The sequence below is a fragment of the Eubalaena glacialis genome, chromosome 6 (assembly GCF_028564815.1).
Source record: "Eubalaena glacialis isolate mEubGla1 chromosome 6, mEubGla1.1.hap2.+ XY, whole genome shotgun sequence".
Classification (NCBI taxonomy): Eukaryota; Metazoa; Chordata; class Mammalia; order Artiodactyla; family Balaenidae; genus Eubalaena; species Eubalaena glacialis.
In genome coordinates this window covers 120,000,714-120,012,535 of record NC_083721.1, presented here as the reverse complement: position 1 = coordinate 120,012,535, position 11,822 = coordinate 120,000,714, and the positions used below count along the sequence as shown (strand labels likewise).

General features: G+C 43.7%; 1 protein-coding gene across 1 annotated transcript in view; it reads left to right on the top strand.

Annotated features, from left to right (window-relative positions):
* Positions 1-8,357: 8,357 nt before the first annotated feature.
* Positions 8,358-11,822, top strand: part of GYG1 (glycogenin 1) — a 36,946-nt gene continuing 33,481 nt past the window's right edge. The window contains exons 1-2 of the mRNA XM_061193561.1: positions 8,358-8,489; positions 10,980-11,115. Of these exons, the coding sequence (XP_061049544.1) occupies positions 8,483-8,489; positions 10,980-11,115 (143 nt within the window). The 5' untranslated portion in view covers positions 8,358-8,482. The remainder of the gene's footprint in view (positions 8,490-10,979; positions 11,116-11,822) is intronic.

The following is an 11,822-nucleotide window of genomic DNA, read 5'->3' as shown; positions in this document are numbered from 1 at the left end:
TTTGCTTCCCACTTAAATTTCAGTGAAGCAGCACAGCTTAAGAAGACCCAGACTTACCACTCTCTACTAAAATGACCCTGAACAATCTGCTAAGTTCTCCGTGTCTCAGTTACGTCACTTGTAATATACAAACAATAATTCTGCATGAACTAAAGAAAGTAATTTTTCTGATGGAAAAGAAAAAGACAAAACAAAACAAAAAAAATAAAACTTTTTGTTTTCAAGCATTGTGTTCAATATACATCCCTCACCCTCACCTTAGAGGGCTGGGATTGAATTGGAGATGCAGTGAGCCTGAGGGGTGGGGTGTAGTTCAGTGATGTGAAGACAGCTCAGGGTTGGGTGAGGGTACTTGTTACAGCCTTTAGGATTTTTTTTTAAACTGAAAGCATAATTTTTTAAAAAAAGAAGAAGAAAACTGTTGCTAGATTCCCAGGGGGCTTGTGAAAATATCATGTATCTAGCTGGATTACCTGATGGGCTATTTTGAGGATCAAATGATACAATCCTCAGGAGAGTACTTTCTATAATGTATATTGTGACCTTGAGGTTTGGTAATGTTCTCTCTCTCCATGTTTTCTGCTCTTCAGGCAAAACCCCCGCAGTTGATATATCACTAAGACTTTGGATTGTAATGAACCTTGGGGTCGTCTTTTCTAATCTTTCTCAGATGAGGCCCTGCATGTACGCCTGCTGGACAAGTAAAAGCAGATGGCTCTGGCATGCTTAGAAAAACTAAATCTCCAGTAATACACATGGGGACGTATGTCCCCTTTTCTCTCAGTGTACTATGAATGGACATAAGATCATCTTAAGACATAACTGATTTGTATAAAAACAGTAACTTCTATTTTTCATGATCATATCTAAATTTGGCAGTGACCTTTGAAAGTTAACTGCCATTCCTTTAAAGTTAAGGGTTTCTTTATAAAGTTAAAATACCATACTATACAATCCAGTAATCCCACTCCTTGAACTTGAATATTCCCGGTAGCTTTATTCATGAAACCGGAGTAGAAGCAACTCCAATGTCCATCTGATGAGTGGATAAATACATTGTGGTATATGCATGCAAAAGAATTCCGCTCAGCAATAGAAAGGAATGAACCACTAATACACAACAACATGAAAAAATCCAAAAACATTATGCTAAGTGAAAGAAACAAGACACAAAAGCCTACATACTGTATGATTGCATTTCTCTAGAAAAAGCAAATCTATATGGATGGAAATCAGAGCTGCATTTGCCAGGGTAAGGGGATGGAATTGACCACAAAGATGCAAAAGGACAGTTTTGGAGGTAATTGTGGTGACGGTTATATGATTGTATATACTTGTCAAAGCTCATTGAATTGTATCCTTTTAAAAAGTGAAATCACTCTATATAAATTATACCATCATAAAGCATTTTAAAGAAAAGTTAACTGCCAAAGAGATTCTCTTAATTTTCAGTCTTATAACTAGCTAATTTATAGGACAATCAACCAACTAAAAGATCACAAATACAGTAACTAAAACTTGAAAGGTGAAAAATATTTGAAATGTTCCAAATTTGAAATTCGAAATGTAAAAAAAATTGAAATATATTTGAGAACCTGGACAAATTTATCCTTCCCTGTTAACCACTATCATGTCTTTATTATATTACTGGTAGAATAAATGATAAAAGTAAGAATGAAAAATCAAGCAACTACTTTGTCTTTTTAAGATTTTAAACTAATTACAGAAGGTTATTCCCATGTGTGGATCAGTTAACCCTGTCTCTCTAATTTATGGAATTTTCATTTTACTGACAAATCGCTACAAAAACCTCCAGAGTCACCCAGATTGAGCTGAAATTTCATCTTCCCTGCTCTACTCCCACTAGAAACCTCTGATCATTTAATTATTTACTAATTAATTCCACATTCCTTCCCCACTTCCAAAGGATCTCAGCAACTTCATAAACAAGTCAGGCAGGGTAATAATGGAGAAAAAATGTTGAAGCACAAATAAATGCAGGGTGAAGAGCCAAATAACTACGGGAAGTAGTTACAAATTTTGCTCTAGGCCTCTAAGTGGCCTAGAAAAAGAGGGAAATGTATTGATATGACTCAAAATGTCTATAAGATAAAGAAAAAACTAAGTATTAAGGAGTGCAACACTTTCTGATACCAAGACCAACGTGAAAATTTTCCCATGGATCCTCTGAAAGAGGAAATTGTGAGACACCAACAAACATCTTCAAGAGCCCATAAGAAAAGCCACAACAGTGAGTTTTCTGTGCCATCCTTAAAGCCACAGAAAAAGTCAAGAAGGTAATGCCACTCTAGGAGGGGAACATGGTAACTGGGGTGGAAAGGTGGCAGGGGAGAGTTACTTTTCACTATACACATATCCTTTTGAAGCTTTTGAGGAGTGCGCAACCTATACACATTGCCAAATGGTGGTTAGTAATACAGACTGGAGAGGCAGGCCACCTGGTTCCAATCCCAGCTCTACAAATAACTAGTTGTATAATGTTGGGCAAGCTCTGTGCCTCACCTCTAATGTGGGGATTGGAGGCTACCTCATTAGATTGTTGGGAAGGTTAAATGATTTAATATGTATAAGAAGCTTATGCAGGGCTGTAGCACAGGAAGACTGTTCAAGAGGAAGTGGGTAGCCTTTTGAGTAGAAAGCCTGGAAACTCCAAAAGCATGTCAGGTATTGTAGTGAGGAGAAAGGGATGTGTCACTCTGGGGAGAACATGTTTTAGTTCTTGCTGCCCTTTGCACTTATAGGCTTTGTCACCCACTAGTTAGTTCATTTTAAAACAATGTAGTGGGAGGGGATGGGAGGCACAAACTATTAAGATGGGCTCAGAGATGTATTGCACAACACAGGGAATAGAGCCAATATTTTGTAACAACTGTAAATGGAAAGTAATATTTAAACATTGTATAAAAATTAAACAAAAAAATAAACTTAAAAAATAAAAATAAAAAATGAAACAGTAAAAAAAAAAAAGATAACTAAGAAAAAAAAAAAAGAAGCTTAGTGTCAGGTATGTGTTGGCTATTACTACTAATAATGCCAAAGTGAAGTTCTGCAAAGGTTGTCCTGTGATGGGGCAGAACATTGTTGTTCTATGTATAAAGTTCAGCGATAATCAGATTTTAGTCAAGAATATATATTTAGAGTATCTAGCAGATATGAAAATCAACTGCCCTGCCTGTGGGATTTATGCAACTAACGGGCCTGACTTGTTTGAGTTTTGTTATGTGTTTTAAAAGACAATATAATACTAAGCATTGTTGAAAGAAATTAAAGATTTAAGTAAGTGAAAAGACATCCCACGTTCATGGATCAGAAGGCTTAAGTCGTTAAGTTGACAATACTCCCCAAACTGAGCTACAAATTCAACACAAGCTTATCAAAATTCCAGCTTCCTTTACTGTAGAAATTAATAAATTGATCCTAAAATTCATATGGAAATGCAAAGGACCCAGAATAGCCAAAACAATCTTGAAAGAAGAATAAAAATGGAGAACTCACTCTTCCCAATTCTAAACTTACTACAAAGCTGCAGAAATCAAAAACGTATGGAACTAGCATTAGGATAGACATATATGTCTATGTAATAGAATTGAGTCCAGAAATAGAATTGTCACATTTATGGTCAACTGATTTTCAACAAAGGTGCCAAGACAGTTCAAAGGGGAAACAATAGTCTTTTCCACAAATGGTGCTGGGACAACTCAATATTCACATGCAAAAGAAAGAAGATGGGGACTTCCCTGGTGGTCCAGTGGTTAAGAATCCGCCTTCCAATGCAGGGGACGCAGGTTCAATCCCTGGTTGGGGAACTAAGATCCCACATGCCGCAGGGCAACTAAGCCTGCGCTGCAACTACAGAGCCCACGCACTCTGGAGCCTATGCGCCACAACTACAGAGCCCGTGTGCTCTGGAGCCCACGCGCCACAGCTAAAGAGAAGCCCGTGCGCAACAACTAGAGAGAAGCCCGTGCACCACAACAAAGAGCCTGCATGCCACAACTAAGACCCAACGCAGCCAAAAATAAATAAATAAATATAAGAAGCTGGACCTCTACTTCACACCACGCACAAAAATTAACTCAAAATGGATTACAGGCCTAAATTTAAGAACTAAAGCTATAAAACTCTTAGAAGAAAACTTAGGGGTAAATCTTCATGATTTTGGGTTAGGCAATGGTTTCTTAGATATGACACCAAAAGCACAAGCAAAAAAGAAAAATAAATAAATTTGACTATGTAGAAATGTAAAACTTTCGTGCTGCAAAATATACTATCAAGAAAAGTCAACCCACAGAATGGGAGGATAGATTTTCAAATCATATACATATGCATATAAGATATATCTGAATATGCATGAAATATATATCTGATAAGAGATATATATATATTCAGAATATATAAAGAAATTTTTTTTCCCAGATTTTTTAATTGAAGTATAGTTAATTTACAATGTTGTGTTAGTTTCCAGTGTACAGCAAAGTGATTCAGTTTTATATATACATGTACTCTTTTTCAGATTCTTTTCCACTATAGGTTATTATAAGATATTGAGTATATTTCCCTGCACTATACAGTAGGTCCTTGTTGTTTACCTGTTTTATATATAGTAGTGTGTATAAGTTAATCCCAAACTCCTAATTTATAAAGAACTCTTACAACTCAAAAATAAACCAACTCAGTTAAAAAATGGGTAAAGGGTTTGAATAGACATGTCTCCAAAGAAGATACTCAAATGGCCAATAAGCACATGAAAAATGCTCAACATCACTAGTCATTAAGGAGATGCAAGTCAAAACCACAGTGAGATACCACTCCAAACCCATTAGAATAGCCATAATAAAAAAGATGATAACAAGTATTGGTTAAGAAGTGAAGAAATTAGAACCCTCATACTAGTGGGAATGCAAAATGATATCTACACTTTTGAAAACAGTCTGGCAGTTCTTGAGATGTTAAATATAGGGTTACCATATGATCTAGCAATTCTACTCTTGCTATGTATCCAGGAGAAAGAAAAATATATATTCACACAAAAAATTGGAAACAAATATTCGTAGCAGCATTATTCATAATAGCTAAAAAGTGGAAACTACCAAAATGTTCACCAACATGTTTACCCATAAAATGGATAACTAAAATGTGATATATCCATATAATGAAATATTATTTGGCAATGAAATTCCTTAATGAAAAGGAATGAAATACTGATACATGCCACAACATTGAAGAATCATAAAAACATTTTGCTAAGTGAAAGAAGCCAGTTAAAAAAGACCACATATAGGCAAATCTCTATAGACAAATCTATAGAGACAGAAAGATTAGTAGTTGGCTGAGGGCTGAGGGAAAGGGAGAGAACGAGGAGTGATTGCAAGTGGGTATAGGTTTCTTTTTGGGTGATGAAAATATTCTAAACTTAGATTGTGGTGATATTTAACACAAATCTGTGAATATACTAAAAACCATTTAATTGTATACCTTAAACGGCTGAATTTCATGGTGTGTGAATTATATCTCAGTAAAGATTTTTTTTAAGGCAATGTAACTAGTCACCAGGCCCTTGCAACTTGTGGAGTTTGGGATTCCAGCTCTTAAGTAAAGAATGGGCTGCTTTGGGCCTCCAAGGATAATATTTCTTGAAACTAAGCATCCAATTAGAAATGATCAGGGTTCTGATCACTGGCAACAATTCCAGGTATGGATTTTTTGTTTGTTATCAATTAAGGGCAAATTTTTAAGTAGTTAGTTAACTAGTTAGTTCCTGTGTCTGGCCAGATGTGGTATATCTATTTCATGGGCTGTCTGTGGGAACTGTTCGTGTCTTAGGGCAGCAGGTTGCCCTCCTCTGGAATATATTTCCAGGTCAGTTGCTCCCACCATCAATTAGTGTGTGTGCTCGAGGGAATGCAAACCGATCTCGGCATTATGTTAAACAAAACATAATTAGGAAGGTAAGTATCCTGCCAAAATATTACATAATGCATTCCAAAGCCAACTAAAAATTAATTTGGACCAACCATGCTGAATCTATGCATTTAGCATAGATTTAAATGGCTAATAGTTCTGTGTACTCATGTAGAGTACAGATTTTCTTTTTTAACTTAAATCTTTCTTTTAAGAATCAGAAATTCTACAAGTTTAAATTTCACAGGAGAAAATAAGCAAATGAAAATCTCAAACATTTGTCTCAGTACAACATGTATTGAGGTAGTATTGCAGGTAGTATCTATCTACTACCTGCAAAGCCTTATCATCCAGAATGTTGGAACACCTTGCTATTCAGAGTTGGTCCACAGCCTGGGCATCACCTGAGAGATTCACCCCAAACCACTGAGTCAGAATCTGCATTTTAATAAAATCCCCAGGCAATCCGTGGTCACACTATATTTTGAGAGGCCTTGATCTCATACCTTATGAAGCTCAACGTGCAACAGCCTCAGGAAAACCGGTCAGTGCGTCACCAATAGTAATATCAATTAAGACAACATGCAAGAGTAGACTGTAGCAACCTTGAAATGTCCCTGTTTGACTCAATGTGGTAAAAGCTGTAAACTTTCCATTTCTGTAAATATACATGAAATGCAGGAAAGGAGGCTGTGGTGACCGCTTTTACTGAAACACACTGTGGGGTGGAGCAGAGAGGAGCTCGTTCCCAAGGGAAGCTTGCCAGTTCTAGTTGTTCCCAGCTCTTCCTCCAGGCTTTGCCCTTTTGACCCCAGCACCACACCCTGCAGAAGCCAGCCTGGATACTTAGACTTCAAGAAGCAGGTGGTTAAGGGCCACTGATGGCTGGAGGGTTCCTGGGTGAAAGATGGAAACCTCACTCTTTCAGGTCCACTTATCAGTATGGAAAAAGCAATTCAGACCTGGAAGCATCACTCTTGTTTTCCCTCTCCCCAGACAGGTGCAATTCAACTATAGCCTTTATATTCCTTAAAGAGCTCCAACTCTTCTAAGCCTACAGGCCTTGAATAAGTGGAAACCCATCCATTGCAACCTTGCCCCACATTTCCACTTCCTGCAAAGGAAGTTTATAATGCCAAGTAACCAGGCGGTCTTCCCAAGTGAATCAGTGGTCTCCATTGCCATAATCAGGAAGGGGGAAAGGATTCAAGAGAGTCTCCCAGAGGGTGACATTTAAAATGCTGATTCTTGGGTTCTACCATTAAGAATCTGATTCAGGGGTCTGGGCTTAGGACCAAAACTTTTCATTTTTAACAAGTGCCCTAAGTGATTCTAATGTAGGAGGTCCAGGCTTACACTCGAAGAAACAGTGATATAAATGGTTTGAGAATAGCAATTCCACCTTTACAAATTAATCACTTATTCTAAAGCATCTATTTCATTATTTCAACTGATGCTGTCAACTTCCTGTTTGGCTTCCATTCAGCATTTACTGAGCAACTACTGTTTGCAGAGAATTGTACTAGCTGCTGCTTTCCTGGTGTGTTTGGGCTGGATAGAAGAGATGGGGAGAGAAGGGTGTGATCACATCAGAGAGCTATTTCTCAACTTCCTAGAAAAATGACAAATTCACCTTTTCATGATTTGTGAAACACATTAACCTAAACAACTGTGTTACCCAACCACAGTTACCATAATTTACCAACCTTTTAGGGCACCAGTGTACCAGAGGTATCATGGCCTTGCACGAAGAAAGTCAATTCTGTAAGGAAACTGCCATGGTTCAAATCCTACCTTCTCCACTTACATGATATGACCATTGACAAGTAACTTAACTTTTCTGTGCCTCAGTTTCCCCATCTGTAAAATGAGGATTATAGAACCTACTTCATTGAGTTAACGTGAGAATTAAATGAAAACACTTAAATATCTAATTGATGCAGAGGACTTCGAGAATCTAACATACTGAAGATTTATTCTTTTTTTTGGTTAAGGCCACAAAACCGTTGTGAGAACACTAAGGAATGCTTCCAAAGGCTGATTTGGAATTCGAGGTGAAGAAAGTGGAATTAAACTTTATGTTTAATTCAAGCAGTTCAGATGAATTATTCTAACTAGAGTGATCTGGGGTTTTTTGGAAGGTTCCCTAACCCTTGGCTTCTTTGGGAGTTTGTCCCAGTAATGCCACACTCTGCCCCAAAGTCCCCCTCCAAACCCCCGGTTCGGGGGTACACGGAGGCCCGCGGTCCAGGCAGGTGCCCCGCGGGAGCAGGAGCAGGACCACAGGGTCTGGGGAGATGGACCCGGAGCCCAGCCCCAGGGTTGGGAGGGCTGAGTGAGGACCCGGGTCCCGCAGTCCCGGGGCCGCCTCCCGGGGAGGATGCCGGCGGGCGCGGGGAGCGTGCGCGGCCACGTGACAGCCGCTATAAGAGCGCTCCGGACGGACGCTCGGCTCCCGCCGCGCCTCCTCCCCGGCCGCGCTTACTTCCCGCGCCCGGCTTCTCCGAGCCACCAACCTGCGGCTGCGGCTGCGGCGGCCGCCCGCGCCCCCGGCAGCACCATGACAGGTATGCGCCGCGCCGCCCGCTGCCGCCGCCGCCGCCGCCGTCCCGGGACGCCGGACTCCTCGCCCCGCGCGGCCCCTCGCAGCCCCGCCGCCTCTCTTCTCCCCCTACGCCCGCCCCTCCGCCCCGGGGGAGCTCCCAGCAGGAGGAGGACCGCCGCAAAGTTGCAGGCTGGCCACAGCCGGGCGTGTCGCTTCCTGCGTCAGCCGCTGCCCCGCCGGCCCGGGGGCCCGAGCGGCCGTCTAGACCCCGGGGACGCAGCCGAGGGGGCCCGCCAGGCAGCGCCTGGGCCCTCCTCTGAAGCCCCCGTTCCTGCTTCCGTCTCCTTGCCCTTCCTCCTGCGCGCACCGTGAAGGGCGGGCGGGCGAGCGGGCGGAGCAGCTGCGGCCGGCTGCGTGGGGGTGGGGAGCCGGCTCCCCCGGGGCGCCGGTCCCGAGCCCCGGAGCGCGGCGGGGTCGCGAGGCGCCGGCCGCCACCGCCCGCGGGCAGGAACTCCTGGAAGGGGCAGCCGCGAGGCGGGGACGCCGGTGGTCCCGGCCCGGCTCCTCGGCCGCCTTCTCCGGCGCTGGCCGCCACGCCGAGCCTATTTTTAGGCCTTTGGGGCTGTGTTGCGGGAAGCCGGAGCCCGGCGAGCGCCCCCGGGGAGCGGGCCCGGCGTGGTGGGAGGGCGCCGGCCCACTTGTTGCAAGGTGTCCGTCCGCACGGCGAATCTGCCCCCCGAAGACCGGAGGCCCCGAGGTAACTGGTCCTTGCTGTGCTGTTGAGGCGAACAGTGGGGTTATTACAGCCATTGAACTGCGGGAAGGTTGCAGATGTAACCCGGGGTTGGCCGTCTCTGGGAAGGTTGAACCTCCTACCCAGTTGTCCTTGGTCTTTCCTGTTCCTTTGCTAAGTCTGGCGTTCTAGCCTCTGTTCCTAAGCATTTGTCCTGCTTCCCGCTTCATCTGGGAAATCATCCATATCCTAGCTTCCTGAAAGCCTTGAACCCTACTTATTAAACTTTTCTCCGTGCTCCCCTGGAATCAGGACCGTTTTTGTGTTAAAACATCCTTTATTATGCCCCAGATTAAGTGCCCTTGGGACAGGCTGACTGAAATGTTGCCATCTTATGATGGGTTGAAGGAACAAGTACAAGTTGATGGGTATGTCAAGGGACAGGGGGCCCTGTTCTGAGCTTTCCTAGCGTGACTGGCTGGGAAGCCAGTGACCCCGGGGGAGGGCACACCAGACTTTCTACAACTTAAAGGAGAGTTCAACACTACGTGTGAAGATGGCCCTCAGATCTGCAGCTGGGGAATGTGCTGGCCCACTTGACAACCTACAGCTTCCTCTCACTTCTCAATGGAATGAATGTCCACTGCCCCCAGCCTCCACTTTGGAAAATGGGCAAAGAGAGAATGAGGAAACCTAAGATGGAAACAGAGTGACTTCATGACAGAATGGCTCAACTCCCTGCTTGGGCAGCAGTGCCCCAAGTGAGCCCTGGCAGAGCTTGATCCTAAGTATCCGTATGTTTGGATGCCCACCAACCTGCTAATGTTAAAATCCCTTTGGAGAGGCAGTGTGCTCCAGAATCATCCCGGGGAAGGGCTGGAGAAATCCTAAAGGCTGGGCTGGTGGCCTTGCGAGGGTGGGGCTTATTCAGGAGGAAGGAGAATTCATGCATTTGCCCCTGGTCCTGGCAACTAAATGATTATTGGAGATTGTTTTTTGAATGTGTGTGTGAGAGAGAGAGTGTGTTGAGGTGCCCCAGGGTACAGGGTAGGGGTACTGCTTGCTTCTCCAAGGAAAAGGAGGCAGGTTTGCTAGAGCTTGTGAGGTGGTCCCTAAATCCATTTAACAGCGATGGGCCACAATTTAGATAGAAGCATCAAGGAGGGAAGGCTTCTTGGGGGAGGTGATGTTTCAGAGAGACTCAGAGTGACTCTTGAGTGGTGATTGGATGGCCATGAAGTCTTTGCTCCAGGTTGAGGAAACAGTAGAAAAAGCCTGAGACGTGGAACATGTAAGCACCAGAATGAAGAATATGGCCTCTGCTTTCAGATGCTCTCAGTTGAGGTTGTTGGCTGGATTTGTGCTTGGCTGAAAATACTGTCTATGGTACCTTGTAGGAGAAACAGAAAATGCACTTCTTGATCTCTTCTTCACTACCTGTTAACTGCCTGAGGTTCACCCTCTGGGTGTTAAGCTGCTGTTTAGTCTGAGAATTTAGCATGTCTGGACTCTAAATTGGATTGAATTTTTACAGCTTGGTCAGCCTCTTGAAGGTTGCCAAAGATTGCCTGCTAAAGAATGGTCTTGAGCCGTTCTTATAGTGGACACTGGGTTCTCCCTCTCACCCTAACCCCCCCCAAGAGGCTGCTCTTTTATTAATACAGCAAGTTGATCTCAGAGGAGCTGATTTTGCCAAATTATTGATTGAAAAGGGTCCTGGGGTAGTGTTTTCTACGTAGGATAGTGTAATGAATGTGTGTTCGTTTTCCTTGTATTAAGATCAGGCCTTTGTGACACTGACCACAAACGATGCCTACGCCAAAGGAGCCCTGGTCCTGGGCTCGTCTCTGAAACAGCACAGGACCACCAGGAGGCTGGCCGTGCTCGTCACCCCACAGGTCTCGGACTCCATGAGGTGAGGACCTCGCTGCCCCGCTGTTGGTGGGGCTCGGACATCCCTCTCCCCTGTTTCTGGCATCGGTGGGCATTGAGGCCATACCCTTTCCAGGGGTTGCGTGCTGGTGGAGAAAGATGAGAGTTGCTGAGTGAAGGATTCCTGGGTCTAAAACCTCTTCCTGGCTCTTGGGAGATGTTCCAACCAACCTCCCTCTGGGAGGTGGTGTCCTGGCCCTTGCCCTTACTGATTCCAACCAGGAGTAGGGCTCTCCCTTAGGCAGGTCCACTCGGGGTAATCCGAGTGAGTGACTCAGTCCAGCCATGCCCTTCACGTCATCACGCTTCACTTGCATGCCTTTCCCCAGATGCAGCAGGGACTACTTTGTTCCTGTTTCTAACGGGGGAAACCTCCTGTGACTTTGAAAGAAAGTAGCAGTTTTCTCCACCCCAATTGACATTAGTAACCTAAAGATCTTTATTTACAATTTAGTAGACTAGAATATTTGCCAGAGGGCTCTCAGAATTAGGGGTCCTGCTAGGAGAGCACCCTGAGGGGCACAAGCTGTTCTTTGACTGGGTTAGTTCATGTTAATTGGTTGGAATTAAATTTTGAAGTATCTGAATGAACTACCTTGATCCTAATACTAACTTACTTAAGGATATCTGGGCACACTAGCAGCTCTGTATTGTGTTTATTTTTGCATTCTCCTATCCCTTTTAGAAGTT